The sequence below is a fragment of the Manis javanica genome, chromosome 13, assembly GCF_040802235.1.
Source record: "Manis javanica isolate MJ-LG chromosome 13, MJ_LKY, whole genome shotgun sequence".
Lineage (NCBI taxonomy): Eukaryota > Metazoa > Chordata > Mammalia > Pholidota > Manidae > Manis > Manis javanica.
In genome coordinates, this window is record NC_133168.1 from 75,596,042 (window position 1) to 75,612,244 (window position 16,203).

General features: G+C 42.5%; 1 protein-coding gene across 6 annotated transcripts in view; it reads right to left on the reverse strand.

The window, feature by feature from the left end:
- The window catches only part of PRKN (parkin RBR E3 ubiquitin protein ligase), a 1,215,897-nt gene that overhangs the window by 1,025,199 nt on the left and 174,495 nt on the right, over positions 1-16,203 (reverse strand). The window contains exon 2 of one of the 6 annotated variants that reach the window (XM_073219863.1): positions 437-8,158. The exons of the other annotated variants lie outside the window; for them this stretch is intronic. Within the exon in view, the coding sequence (XP_073075964.1) occupies positions 1,066-2,841 (1,776 nt within the window). The 5' untranslated portion in view covers positions 2,842-8,158 and the 3' untranslated portion in view covers positions 437-1,065. Of the gene's footprint in view, positions 1-436; positions 8,159-16,203 lie in introns of those variants that run through there. 6 annotated transcript variants of the gene reach the window in all.

Here is a 16,203-nt window from a genome sequence, read left to right on the forward strand (position 1 = left end):
TAAAAAGTCATTAGCTCTTTTATTATGCAGCTCTATTTATTTATGTTTAATAAAAGTGGTATAATTCCCTAGATTACTTAGAATTCGAAAGGCACTTCCTTCCTCCTCCTAGTATCACCTGTGTGGGCTATCCCTCCAGGTGAATTCTACAACTCCAATACACAAGAGAAAATAGGCAGCTGCCGGTTTGGCATGTCATTCTTTTATGCTCAAGACCTCATTTCACATGCAAACAGACCTCTGTAACAGTACTGCAAGGGCATAATGGGCATCACGAAGGGACGCAAGATCTAGCCAGCCCAAAATGACTGATTTCTTCAATGAAGAGTGTTCTGACAGAAAGTATTTTTTCTCATGTAACATTAAAGCTTGGAATCTGCCAAAGTGTCGCGTGCCCTGTCCTCGCCGGCAAGAACAGCATGCAACAACAGCAGGATTCTTCTGCAGAAAGCTTTATTCTTCAGCTCTTTGTGAAACAAATGAGTTGGGCAGGACCCAGAGGGGAAGGAGAGGCTTGCTTATATAGTTCTCATGCTCTGACCTGGTTGGTGCGGCTCCATATGCCTTATTAGCATAACCATTTGGTGGGTCTCATTGGTCCTTATGCCAAGGCGCAATTAGCATGTAGTTTAGTGGTGTGGGATGATTTGTCATTAGGAAGTTCGGGGCCTTCCGGCTGCCCTGCATGGGGCGCTATTTTCTGAGCGCGGCTGCCAACATCTCCCCCTTTTTTGTCTAACAGAAGCTCAAGGCGGAACTTGCCAGCAGAGGCGGAGACAGAGGCCTGACCTCCATCATACTTCCTGATGCCCCCTTTTTGGAGAGGGGTTCTGGGCATCTACCCCTATGCAGTCAGGCATGCCTCTCAGAGGGGTCCAAGACCTCTTGCAGTGCTTTGCCTCGCATCCTCTGGCTGGCGTTGGGACCGCTTGGTACAAAGGGTTTGGACCCTTTTTCTCAACCCTCTTGCACCATGAGCTTCTTAAAGAAAGCTGTGATTAAGCATTGAGGTACTCGGGCCTGGTGCAGTGCCACATGGGCTCAGGGTGCAAGAGCTACCTCAAGCTAAAGCCGAGCTTCCTTCTTAAGCATGTTGAGCCACACTTGGGGAGAGGCGCCAACGTCTATCGCCATTAGGGCTTGAGCAAGGATCACCTTGTCCTGCTTATGTTGGTTGCGGAGTCTGCATAACAACCAGAGTAAGAGCATGAGACCTCCAAGCAGGAACACGCCCATCCCAGCCATGCCCGCCCACTCCTTGACGTGGGAGAGAGCTCTGAGGAACCAGGAAGAGAGTCCTTCCGCTACGGAGATATCTAGACGGGTGGAGTTGATGTGGATAATTTCTCGCCGCAGCTCTTCTAGTGTCCCATCGAAGTCTTGGGACCAGTTTCCTGAAAGATACTGGGACAGGTCTCGTGACAGATTAGCTGCCCGTGTAAAATTTTTATATTGAATGCTAGTGATGCAGAGGGCACGATATTTCCGCTCACATCCCAATTGGGCCATTTGCCAGAGCACCTCCATTTGTTCCTCCACGAGATCTATGCGTTGATTGAGGATCATTATTCCTCCTTTCAGTTTGCCATCAAGTGTGGACTGTTGGTCCAGGGCAGAAGCTACTGAGGCTGCAAGGTTATTGAGCTCTGTAGCCGATTTGATGGAGGTGTCTAAAGCTATACCAGCGGCGGTGGCTGCGACCGCGGTCACGGAGATCAGGAGCACTATGGCGGCTGTAACACCAAAATCGCGCCTTTCTCGAAACAGAGTCATGGTGTTAGGGGCGTCTACGGGAACAGGGACCCAACGGGGGATGCGGACTACCAAAGCATTGGTAAAGTTACGCGCATCCCAACACTGAGACAGAAAGCAGGTTTCATTGGAGCAGGAGTCAAAGCTACTATTGGATAAGATAAACAGAAATGGGGGGTATACGCATACTGGAGAAGGTGGAAAAAGGGAATTAGGTGACTCTGGACCTGATTTTGCTGAACACGTGTAGTTCTCGTTGTTATGGGTCATGATCATGTTCCAGTGTGCGCGCATGTGGTTATTCTCGCACCAAAAGGTGATATTTTTTACACCGATTCCCCCACCCTGGAGGGCGGAAAAGGGGGAGAGGTCGGTACACGAGCCATTGACTCCACACAGCATCCATTTATGGAAGGGGTTCATGCTCAGCTGCTGACGAAACTCGCCTTCGAGCACCTTTACTGGCCACCAAGCCTCATTGGCTGGCCGTCCCTCCATATCTGGGGAGATGGTAAACTCCTGCCTCTCAGTTGCCCACGTTACTACAGTTGACTGACAGTCAGTCCAGGGCCACAGCTCTCCCTCATAGTCGCCCACACAATGGGAGGCATATTTGGGTTGACGAGGCCTGTCGGTGGAATTGTTCCTGGGAGAGTGTACAAATGTGCCATTGATCCAGAGAACCATCTGGTGGATAGTCATGTTCTTATAGGACGGGCTCCCTTCCTTATTAGGCCCTTCAAATTTAGCTGACATAACGGGGAGGCTACTGGCCTCTAGAATTATGTCACTGAACCATCCGTATTTCCTCCGTTTCAGGGAGATACAGCCAGCTAGATTCTGAGTGGTGAAGCATAATGACCCATTAGTTACGAAGGATCGGTTTTCTCCCAGGGGAGCTACTAGGGTGTCTTTAACTAAGTAGGGCAAGTTCATACTAGTATTGGTAGTGAAAAAGCGCGGAAAAACGGCTGCATTGAAACGGACAGGCATAGGCTTAGGAAAGGCAGACAGGATTCCCCATCTCAATACTCCCTGAGTCGGGGTCTCCAGTGTCAGGAGCAGGGTCAGGAGGTACAGCGAAGTCATCTCCTTTGTTTAGGACTTTCCTCGTTAGGCGCTCCGGGATCCAGAAGGGATTTTCTTCACCCTGGGGGAAAACACACACAGCTCCCCTGGATCTGATTATGATTGGATCCGGGCCCTTCCATTGGTTAGATAACACGTCCTTCCATTTTACTAGTTCTTGTGGGTCTTTTGGCCACTGATTATGGCGATCCGCTGCTGTATGGCTTTGAGCATCCAGATTCAAAAAATTTATAGTGAAAAGTGCTAGGGCTATGGCAGTTTTTGGTGTGGGGGGTATATCTTCAATTCCCCCTTTTTGTTTAAGTAAATAGGATTTGAGCGTGCGGTTCGCGCGTTCCACAATCCCTTGACCCTGTGGGTTGTAGGGAAGGCCAGTGATATGTTTTATCCCCATGTGATGACAAAATTGAGCAAATTTTGTAGAGGTATAGGCTGGGCCATTGTCTGTTTTCAGAATCTGTGGTAACCCCCATGCGCTCCAAGCTTCAAGGCAGTGCTGGATGACATGGGAAGCTTTCTCTCCTGACAATGGGGAGGCAAAGATGACTCCTGAACAAGTATCCACGGATACATGTACATATTTCAGTTTCCCAAAAGACGAAATATGCGTCACATCCATTTGCCAAACTTGTAAAGGCCTAATACCTCTGGGGTTGATCCCAACATGAGGTGTGGGAAGGAAGCTGCAGCAATGTTGGCAGCTAAGGACAATGTTCCTAGCTTCGGCCCTGGTTATGCTAAACCGCTTGCGCAGTGTTTCGGCAGTGACATGAAATTGTGTATGGAATTTTGAAGCTGTGGTGATAGGGTCTAGCAGGGGAAAAGCTATATTTCTGGTTGCGAGGTCTGCCAGGTGGTTGCCTTGGGTCATAGGCCCGGGAAGGCCTGAATGTGCTCTGATATGAGTTATATACAAAGGAGATTGCCTATGAAGTAGTGCTGATTGTATCTGTTTGAACAAAGTGGCTACTGGGCTGGACGCTTTGATTAGCCCGGCCACTTCTAGAGATTTGACTGCATTAACTACATAACAGGAGTCAGACACAATATTTAAAGGTTCAGGAAAGATTTGTAGGACCTCTAAGACTATGCGACATTCCACTATTTGTGGAGTGTCAGGCGTGTAGCCTTTTGTCACAACTTTGCCATCATGGACATAGGCACCTGTGCCTGTCTTAGACCCGTCCGTGTAAACTGTTTTTCCATGAGGCAGCGGGGTTAGGCTAGTGACCCGAGGAAATACTAGGAGATGATTTTTGGCGAAGTTGATGAGGGGATGTTTAGGGAAATGATTATCAAAGGTTCCTGAGAAACTGTAAGCAAGTATGGCCCAATCATCGTTCATAGCACATAATACTTGTATCTGTTCTACGCTGTAAGGGGTTATAATTTTAGCTGGAGCCTCTCCGAAATGTGTCATGGAGGTTTTTACTCCTCTCAAAGCAAGTTTGGCCACGGCTGCTGGATAGTACTCTATTGTCCTAGCCTGAGAGGCTTGGGGATGAATCCAGATCAGTGGGCCGTGCTGCCATAAGACTGCTGTTGGCAGCTCTGGGGTGGGAAGGACACACAACTCAAAGGGTTCATTCGATTGCACTCTATTTAATTGTGCTGTCACCAAAGCCTGTTCTACTTTGCGAATGGCTTGTAATGCCTCAGGTGTGAGGGAGCGCGGTGACGTTAGTTGTGGGTCTCCTTCTAGGGTTTTAAATAGTGGAGTCAATTCAGTGGTGGGTATCTTTAAGTATGGGCGCAACCAATTAATATCCCCTAGGAGTTTTTGGAAGTCATTCAAATTTCGCAATTGATTATGTCTTATCTCAAGCTTTTGGGGGCAAATTACATCTGTGTAAATGGTTGCTCCTAGGAATTTGCTAACACTAGATTTTTGGACCTTCTCGCTTGCTATATTCAGTCTCCAATTTTCTAGGGATCTAGTGAGATCTATATATGCTTCTTCTATTTCCGCTGGTTGTGGGGAGCAAAGAAGGATGTCATCCATGTAATGGATGATCTTTAGCGTGGGATAGGTCTTACGAATTGGGTCTAGCGCTCGCTGAACGTACAGTTGACATATGGTGGGGCTATTTGCCATTCCTTGAGGGAGGACCTTCCACTGAAATCTGGCATCGGGTTGTTCATGGTTAATAGCTGGCAAAGTAAAAGCAAATCTTTCCCTGTCCTTGGAGCTTAGAGGTATAGAAAAGAAACAATCTTTAATATCTATTATGAGCACTTTCCATTCTTTGGGTAAGGCAGAGAGGAGTGGCAGTCCCCGTTGTACGGGTCCAAGCATTCTCATTTGAGCATTTACTGCTCTCAGATCATGAAGCAACCTCCATGATCCTGACTTTTTCCTGATTACAAATATGGGTGTGTTCCATGGGGACACAGAGGGTTCTAGGTGTCCCACTTGGAGCTGCTCTTGCACTAAGCAATGAGCTGCTTCTAATTTTTCAGAGGATAGGGGCCACTGAGGAACCCATACGGCCTCCTCTGTGAGCCAAGGTATGGGCATGGCATCTTCAATGGCCCCTATGAAAAACCCAGGCCGTGACGGTCATTCTTTACTTTGGGCAGGATGGGCTCTATGTGTCCCTGTTGGTGTTTCCCCAGCCCCTTGCCAGGGATGTATCCCATGTCCATCATCATGCCTTGGGCGGGGGTGGAGTATTCATTAATGAGTTTGAGGCCTACGTCTCTCATGACATCCCTCCCCCATAAATTGACCGGTAGAGGGAGTACATAAGGGGTGACTGTACCCTCTTGTCCTTCAGGGGCTCGCCATTTCAATGGTTTGGCACTAATTGAAGGGCTTGACTCATATCCTAAACCTTGTAATGAATGTGAGGATTGGGTCACAGGCCACTTGGAGGGCCACCAGGTTGCAGAGATAATACTTTTATCTGCTCCAGTGTCTAGGATTCCCTCAAAGCTCTTTCCCTCTATTTGAAGAGTTAATTTTGGTCTGTCTGCTAAATCTAATACTATGAAGGCTGAATCCCAGTCAGAGGAGCCGAAGCCCCTTTCTCCCCTCTCCGTGTTGGTAGCAGGATAATTGGCGTGGAGACTAGGTAAAACTAAGAGCTGGGCTATGCGGTCTCCCGGGGATATAGGATAGATTCCTCTGGGAGCCGAACACATGATTTTTACCTGTCCTTCATAATCTTGATCTATGACTCCGGGATGAACTACCAGGCCTTTCAATGCAGCAGAAGAGCGCCCTAGGAGTAACCCAATGGTATTTGGTGGTAGGGGGCCTTTAAAGTCTGAAGGGATAGGCTGAACTCCCATCTGTGGAGTCAACACTATTCTGGTGGTGGCATGGATGTCCAATCCCACGGAACCTGAAGTGGCTCTCCTTGGGGGGCCTGGTTGTTCCCGAATGACACTTGCGTGCTGGTTGCCCCATATATTTGCGGGCCCTGGTGATGGGGGCCCCTCTGGGCATTTTTTGGCAACTCTAAGGGTTTCCCTTCTATATCTTTAATAGACCGGCACTCATTAGCCCAATGCCTGCCTTTCTTACACTTAGGGCACAACTCAGGGGTCTTTTGGGTTGTTTGTTCTGAAGCTGGGCTCCTACACTCTCTCTTTATATGTCCTAATTTCCCGCATTGAAAGCATTTGATACTTCTGTTAGTGATCCTGGCTTGTTTGTGGCTCTGTAATATGGCCGCGGCTAGGCCCGCATTGGTGAGTGGCCCTCCTATTTCTCTACAGGCTTTCAACCAGGCATGTATCCCTTTTTGTTTCCAGGGTGTTATCGCCTGTCTGCATTCCTTGGTACATTGTTCAAACACTAATTGCTCCACTAGGGGCATTGCTTGTTCCTGATCTCCAAATATTCTGCCTGCGGCCTCTATCATACGAGCGACAAAGTCAGAAAATGGCTCGCTCAGCCCCTGAATAATTTTTGTCAAATTGCCTGATACTTCTCCTTTGTTGGTGAGGGCTTTCCATGCCTTGGCGGCGCACGTGTTTATTTGTGCATATACCTGTAAGGGGAAGGCGGTCTGGTCGGCTACCCACTGTCCTTGGCCCGTCAGCATATCATATGACCATGCAGGCTGTCCTTCGGCCGCGTTTGCGCGTGCCTGGGTCATGCTGATATCATGCCACAATGCCTTCCATTCTATGTATTGCCCCATACTAGAAAGGCATGCCTTAGTTACATATTGCCAGTCTGCGGGTGTCATGGCTGTCTCTGTTAATCTCTCAACTTGTGCTATGGTATAGTTAGCACTGACTCCATAAGCCCGAACGGATTCTGCTAACTCCTTAACTTGTTTATGGCTCAGGGGCTGGTGAGAGCGTACACCGTTATCCTCAAATACAGGAAACATTTGTCTAATTGCCTGAAGAGTATCTGGGTGGCAAAAGGAGAGTGCGCCACTCACGTAAGGTGGCGGGGCAAAGGGCGTCGGGGGACACCCTGCTTTCATTTTTTCCTTGGTCCGCTTTTCAACTTTGCTGGTTCCCTTACTTCTACACTCTGCGGTTTTATTTTCTTCCCCTTCCTCTGCGGACGTTAATTCCTCCTCAGATTCCCTATTGGAGAGTTGGAGGTCCCTCAACTCTTTCCAGGGGTATTTACTATTTTCTCCGAGGCGATTGTTACTCGCTTCTCGGGGCTCTTTCGCTTTTGCCCTAGGCGGGCTTTCTCCCTCACTCTGAGGTTTCTTTACCTTCGTTTTTGTGGCCTTTTTTCGGCCGCGCGCGCTCTCTGTTTCCCGTTCCGTTTCTGACATGCTCTCTTGGATATCTGTCAATGCTCTCTGACCTTCTTTTATTACCTTTTCACATCTCTCATCTTGCAGACAAGCTCTAATCAGTTTCCAGAGGGGCCTGGTGCCTCCCCTCAGGCTACCCTCCTCCTCCTCTCTATCAAGATCTTTCCCCAGTTTGTCCCAGTTCGGGATTGAGAGGGACCCTGAACAAATGAACCAGGGGGCCACACGGTCTATCTCCTTCACAAAAGATCCTAAGACTTTGCTGGAGACCTTCAAGTTTCGCTCTTTGAGAGCTGTCTGCAGCGCCGTGACTAATGACGGTGCATTCCCCATGGTGCCTCCTTATTTACAGAGAACCATCAACCATCATCCTAAAAAGCAGGGGCCTCTCGGAACTTACCCCTCCGGGCTTTCTTCTGACCTGCAGTTCTGAATCCTCTCCAGATGTCTGAAGGGTCCTCCCTGTGCCGGTGATGTTCTGGTTCCCGGGTTTCGGCACCACTTGTCGCGTGCCCTGTCCTCGCCGGCAAGAACAGCATGCAACAACAGCAGGATTCTTCTGCAGAAAGCTTTATTCTTCAGCTCTTTGTGAAACAAATGAGTTGGGCAGGACCCAGAGGGGAAGGAGAGGCTTGCTTATATAGTTCTCATGCTCTGACCTGGTTGGTGCGGCTCCATATGCCTTATTAGCATAACCATTTGGTGGGTCTCATTGGTCCTTATGCCAAGGCGCAATTAGCATGTAGTTTAGTGGTGTGGGATGATTTGTCATTAGGAAGTTCGGGGCCTTCCGGCTGCCCTGCATGGGGCGCTATTTTCTGAGCGCGGCTGCCAACACCAAAGCAAGTCAGAAGCAAACACTCTCGCATCATATGTTCAATAGATAGATGGTTTTGATCACTCAGTCCAAAAAAGAGTGGTCCAAGCAGTTAGATACATTAAAGCATTCTTTTTTTTTAATTCTAATTGAAATTATGTTGGTTGAATCAAAATTGGAACATGCCTTTCCTACGAATGGATTCATGCCACAGAACCTCTTTAGAATTTGAAATTTATTTTCCATATGAGGATGGCTGATGCTCTCTCACAAGTAAGAGGGGGGCACTTACTCCTAGGCAAGTCCAGTACCTGTCAAACCTCTGTATCTTCTTGAAAGTAGGCACTGGTCCAAACCGACTGCTCCTCAGGCAAACTGCCCTGAGGAACCAAGGGCAGCCACTCCCTGGGGAGGCCAGTGAAGACAGGACTCCTATCCCCTATTTATCACCGAAAAACTGCCTGTGCCTCCTTGTCAGTGCTAAGTTCTTTCTCACCTCCTTAAATAACAGTCAGACTGAATAATGAAATTTCCCATCATTTGGGAGGAAGAGTAGTTTCATAAATGGAATTTTAATGTAACTATCATTTATAAAGATCAATAGCTATACTGTTTTCACTAATCTTTCATAATTGCCTTTGAAGTTTTCATATAGAAAGATACAGTAATTTCACACTTTAATTACATTTTTTTCTACATAGTTTCTTCTTGTTCGCCTAATTTGTTACTACTTTTTGTTTTCCATTCAGGCCTGGGAGCAACCGTCTTTTGTATTACTTACTAATTGTGTTTCCAGTGCTTATTGAGATACTTCAGCACACATTCAAATGGCAGCATGAAGCTCAGTTGTGCTACTTACACACTACATATGCATGTACCATCTTCCCTTAAAGTGGTTTATTTTTCCTGCTAGAAAAATTGTGATGCTAGGATTGCAGACATGTAAACTGACAACATTTGCAGCACTGAAAATATCTACAGATGTGTGGGTAAAACTGCAGTATTTCCAGACTCTCTCGCCTGGCTTTAGTTCATCTGCATATCAACAGGCGTTTCTAAGGGGTGGAGACTGTAGTTCATATCAGTGGGTAATTACCTGGGCAACCAAGGGCTTATCTGACCTGAAAAGATTTTTCGCTTGCTTTTGCGGTGACAGGAGAGAGACACATGCCAGACGGCTTTTTTGTAAGCAATACAAGAGGTTTTAAACTTTATTTCTTCCTTTGCCTGATTTCGGTTTCAGCTAGGTATTTTGCCCCGGGATTTCCTCTCCCTGGAGTTACAAGATGCACTCCATTTCCCTTTCTTACGGTTTTCAAGCAATTTAGACATTACAGACCTTATCTATGTATTCTGCAAATATTGGTAACTATGAGTGAATAGGAAATTAGACTCTAAGCCATTGTTTAGGTTACTCCGTATCATTTGTGGATTTACATACGTATATAACTAAAGAAATCATGTAGACAAAGCCCCAAATCTGGGATGTATAAAGGACTGTCAGTCATCCCAGACCACTCCAGAGACCACCACCCTACCCCTCTGGCCCTGGGAGCCAGCCCCCGGACTGGCCCTCCCATGCCTGAGGCCCACTAGCCTTCAGGGGTATCTCACCCACAGCGTGGCAGGGAAAAATGACACAAGTCTACCGAGTATCGTCTTTTGAAAACTGCATTTCACAGAAGGAATTGTAATTTCTAATAATTTCAAACTAGTGGGGATTCCACAGAACATGATGTCTCAATGAAAATAAGCCTCAGCTAAGGCAATGTACATTTGAAGGTGGGCTTATTAGAGGACTGCCTTGTATTTATGCCGTGTTAGAGAAATAGTACAGAAAGGCTGAAGGAAAGTTGCTCACTGCATGTCAATATGCTAAACATCACAGGAAGTGTGTAAATGGATTAGGACTCTGAGATGAATCTATCTAGCACAGCAATATGTAACAAATTAAAGTGGAAGAATGAAAATGTCACTATCATCACTTATAGCTTCCCTTACTAAAAATGGCTTATGTCATTTCTTATTACAGCCCACATTTTCCAAGATGAGAATATTGTTAATATAGTTGGAGGAGAAAGGGAAATTAAGTGTAAGAGTAAGAGTTGCACAAAGTATACCTTTACTTAAAAAAAAGTAGGAAACGTTTTAGTTTCAGAATTTCTTGGTGCTTCCAATACATTCCTGACTGCATATTCTAGAAGTAATTAATATTAGTCCCAATTGCCAGAATTCAATTCACACTTCCAGTTAACTCAGTAACTGAAATGACAACAGAAGAGAATTTCCCTTGTAATACTCAGAGGTTCTCGTGCTTGTTTAAGCAGCAGAGCACCTGAGAGTCACAGCACTCTTTGCAGCTGTTGTTATACCTACTGTCATGAGAAGTATTAATTTTGCTAAGTTTAAATGGTAACAATATTATTACAAAACTCACAATTACAAGATGCACATCCAGAAAAGCAATCCATCTAAGAACAAATGGTTGCTTCTCTTTAATATTTCTTTGTATTTGTTCATTCCCAGGTAGTTCTTGTTAACGTTCAAAGGTAGGTTGAAAAATAATTACAGGATAAAAACTTTCAGTTTAGAATATACTGTCCATGTATTTATTATTCCTGAAAACTGGGGAAACATTGTAATTATTTCAGTTCCGGTGGTAAAAGATCAGTCCAGCTCACTGTTCTAAACACTGATAAGGCATCGTCTTTCCCCATGATATATGTACTCACAGTCTGATGGGGGTGGTAGAGATACTGAGTTTATATAATGTTTCTTGGTCCTGGCCACAGCGGCACCGTGAGACGAAAGGAAGGGTGGAAATGCTATTCTCAGCAGCGGAAGCAGCATGCCCAAGGAGGGAAGCGGTAAAGGACGTAGGGTGGGAAGGGAGACAACTGACGGTTTCTGTTACTAGACTGAAAGTTCAAGGCTGGGCGTGATGAGAAGCTGGACGTAAAGAGGATGTACTAATTATGAAATGAGAGAGAGTGCTAATGCTTGCGATTTTAGGCACTGGGTGGTGAGACTGTTCTTATTCTTTGAAATTTAACTTAAAAATTAAAATGTCAGAAAAGAGAACAATCACATTTATAATCTTTCAAACCAATTTTAAATGAATTTTTAAGTGGACAAAACAAAATATAAAAATAAGTGAGGTCATACAACATTCATTTAGTGGAAATACATACAGAATCGCAGAGCAGAAAGAAGTCAATTAGTCCTGATGGGCCAAGGTGAGGTGGGAGGGGTGTCGAGAAAGTTCTCAAGGGTTCTTATAGGTATATTTTAATTCCTAGCTACATCAATGGTCCCCAAATGTTGTGCATGTTGAAATCTTGAGGGGAGCTTTAAAAATCCTGATGGCCAGGCTGCAGCCAAAATTAATTAAATCAGAATCTCTGGAGGTAAAACCCAGGTATTTATATATAAAAATATATATACTTTTTAATTCCCCAAACAATTTCAATGTGTAGCAGAGTCTGAGAACCAGTGAAGTAGATCACTGATTTCTTGATAAAATAATCTCATACTAATTTAACTCTAGAAAGCCTAGCATAGCAGCACAATGCCCACTGTAAGTTCTTTATATGGATTTGGTAGTTAAATAAATGAATAAAGGAACAATTTAGTAAACTAAAAAGGATATGCAGCAGTGTTTTATGTTATCTGAGAAATTGTTTTTATCTTGAAATATTAAATTAACCAATAATCTTTTAGGATTTAAAATTAGAAGCTGTATTTATGAATAGATATGTATGGATATCAAAGATAAATGATAGCTAAATCTTACCAGAGCCCTATGTTGTCATTTTAAGCAAGACTGTTTATTTATTTAGCTAGATGCATCAGTGCACACCAGTAGTAAATTAATGGGTTTATGTACAGTTGTGTAAACTGGTGGTTGGTTGATTTTAAAACATGTTTTCATATGCCAAGAGCCTCTAATGCAGTATCAGTGAAACAAACTATTCATTAGTTTGAGAAGACGAATCAACATACTTAGAGAACTACTTACTACTCACGTGGTGAGCTAATCAGTCAACAGTCTGACTATATAAAAATTACTAGAATTTTCACTAGCAAAATATAGAAAGTAAAAATTTAACAGTGTTTATTTTATATTATATGTAATTATATATAATTATAATTACATACATATATATGCATGTACATACATACATGCATGTCAATTCCTCATTGAAGATTGCTTAGAGTTATTTCACAGGAGCTTAACAAATTTAAATAATAAATAATCTAATAGTTCTCTCTTCAATAGTAATGACTGCACTTAGCAAGGGTTTTGTTCTAACTTGAAACTCACCAGTAGATAGGTTTAGTACATAAGAAAACCAGTGCCATAATTTCAATAATTCATAACAGTTCATCACAAAGAACAAACCATTACTAAGTTATGTCTGCCATTTCTACCTTAAATTATAATACATACGGAGCAGTTCCTTAATATACTGTTATTATTCATGCTAATTAATGTTTTAAATTCTACCTTCAAAACATGGACTTTTAGCTACCACACATTTAAAACCTACTGGAAATGAGAGAGGCACAGTATTTGCAAAGTCCATTCCCAGTACAGAATAACCTGAACTGGCAAGAGACATGCAACATGTGTGCCTGTGTAGACATGGGTGAACTGGGCTTCCAAACCGCCAGGGTAGCTGGAGCATATGACCTTAGACCTCTTGGTTCCTGACTTTGTAAAATTAACCAAACTTTCATTGCTTTAGGCCAGTTGCTACCATCTGTCTATGTGAGGGGCTCCTCTACCTGATTATTTATGGTTCTGTGTAGCCAGAATGTGTCCTCCAGTTCTTCTTAAACCAACTACTGAGAAAGAGGCCCTCTTCCTACCTTCCCTGAGTACATCTCTCTGAGACGCACCTGCCTGACCTCTTCTGGCCAATGCTCCGATGAACTGATGACATGTATGTCTATACATCTCCAGCCCAGACTGGCAGAAGACTGACTTTTATCTGAGGTGACAGAATTATAAATAGGTTCACATAATACAAGCCTACTATATTCTATTGCCCAGTGATAAAAGGCATTTATTTTTAATATATCCACTGTTTAATCCATGACTATGTGGGCTCAAGAAATAAACTGTTTCCCTTGTGTGAGAAGAAGAGTTCCTATGTTTTACATTGTTCTTTGCTGTCATCTGATATCTGGAGAAATTCTTCATTTATCAAGTGTATTACAGGTATAAGAACCAACAAAATTAAAGATACCAAAGATATCTTTAAAGATATCAAAGCACATTCATTCGTGTTAAAAAATATGGCTGAGTGCAGAAGAACGCATTTTTGGAGCTACAAATCAGTTAAAGGAAGCCATTGATCATTTACCTTCCTAAGAAGAATTCAGACTTTCTAAGAGATCTATACCATGGTACACTTTACTGACAATTTTTTGGTTAAAAAAATGTTAATTCAATATTTTTGGTATAAGCAAAAACCAACTGCCTTTAAAATTAACAACAGTTATAAAAACTGTAAGTATCATATTAGTGCCAATCACCTCCAAATAGTTAAATAGAATGGTGAACTTCAGAAAAGCCAGGTTCACTTGACCTAATTAGCACTGAGGTCCATTTAGGGAAACATCTCTCTTTTTGCATTTGTTTGTATTATCTCAGAGCTCCCCCGCCCACCTCTTCCGTGTCCATGTCCACAGTCCTTGGGATTCCCTGCCATGTGCTAGTCCTTTTGGTCACTTGCAATCATGTGACCCGTGAAAATCTCTTCTCTATATACAGCCAGCTTCCCAGTAACTACTTTATCATCTCTTGGCAATTATTACTATAAGCTATGCATTTAAAAACTCCTTTCAAACGCAAAGAAGGGATAGAGTATATTGTCTTGCTGCTGTGTTCCTTGATTAAAATTTAGTGCATTTTATTCCCTGAGCACAAATTTGTTCTTTACTGCACTATTTCTAGTAAATTACTTAATTTTGTCATTCAAATTTGTAAATGGAAAGAAAATGCCTAAGGCTCTTAGAAAAAAAGGAAGATTAAGAGTGTCAGAATTATTCTGATCCAATGACTTCAGCTAAGCAAATCTTTTAAAAACAGCTCAAATACTACGAGCATTTTACAAATGAGCTTTAAACAACCTTAATCTAAATCGCTCTCAACTTTTGAATACCTAACAAACTACTGTTTGAAGCTTGCATATAAACATTCATGCCAGACTAATACAGAAAAATCTAGGGCAAACCCATGATTAATACTTTCTCCAGTTTGCAATATCCAGCTCTGTTTAAAAAAAGGTTTAATGAATGTTGCTATAATAATTTAAATATGAAATTGATTTCATTTTTATATCATCACTGTCACTTCCATCAGAATTGTCACTATCACTTATATTTTCTATTCATTACTTCCATTTCTATCTATACTCACTTCACAACAGAAAAATACATTACTAAACTCATAACATTTTCCCAAACTACAAGTAGGCATATGAAATCCTCTCTTCTTTGCAAAGGATCACCAACAGGAGAGGGCAAACTAGCTAGCAAAGCAAAGGATGGATGGTTCAAATCTAGCCTAGTAAATTACAGCTACAATTGAATGTAATTGTCTATAAACTAAAGACCTGCAAATTAAAGGGCACTTTTCTTCCTCTGGATAAACTTAAATATTTCATCCTGGCTCATTCAAATTGCTGTGAAAATTTAAAGGCATATTCTTGATTATACCCATTGTCTTTAGAAGGAAAATTAGTAGGACTTAAATGTATTATAACCACTTCTCAGATCCTATAAAGTTAAAAGTCAGGTTCTGGAGAAAAAAGTTACCTCTACCCTACATACATTCAGATAGCTCCATATAGTGATTACACATATTTACATTATAGGTATATTGTATATTTATCATATATATTCATCTATGTGTCTATCAAAAACTTTCAGTTTAAGGAACACAGTTGAAGTATAAAATATAATATGGTTATATGTAAATAAAAAACACCCAGTTAATTAAAGACTAGGAAAATTTATGCAAGTAGATTATAAATGTTAGAGGCAGGTAAGTATAATAGAATTTTAACTTAACATCTCATTTTGACTCAATATTCTTTTTTTTCATATCACAGAAGATTTAGTGAAATGGAGTCTAAAATTATAAATTTATAAGGAATGATTAGTGGGATTACTTATAAAGATGTTTAGCTTTTCTGTTGAAATCCCGAGTTAATGCTTATTATCCTGAATCTGACAGTTTTATTTGAATAAGAATTATTTAGTGCTAGAATATATTAATGCATGTCAAAATAAATTATGATTTTATTTTGATGAGATTAGTCAACAATAAACAAAGCAATGGCTATTAGTGTATGCCATCATAAAGAAGCAGACTTTAAAGAGTATTTAGCTTTTGTTTTTCTTGTTGAACTGCTTTCTAGTTAAGCAAGTGAGATGCACTTAAAGCCATCTGATCTACTCAGTTCACTCCCTGGGATGTCGGGAGGTTGAAATTCAATGACTGGGGAGGTGGATAGTTCACCCCCAGAGCCAGTAAGCAAGTCATGCCATACATTTTCATTGGGTTTTCCTCCCATGTTCTGAAAATTTTTCAAACAACTAACCAGATACATGGCACCTGTTGTGCCCTAAGGAGCCCTTTCTCCCATAATACTGTCAATCTGAACATTTGATCAGCAAAATATCATCAGTGTTTAATTAATCCAACTTTATAGTTGGGTCATGCAGTCTGGAAAACATATATAATTTGCTCTTTGGCCTTGACCTCTCTTACAAACAAATTCAGCTTCTTTCCCTCCTTAA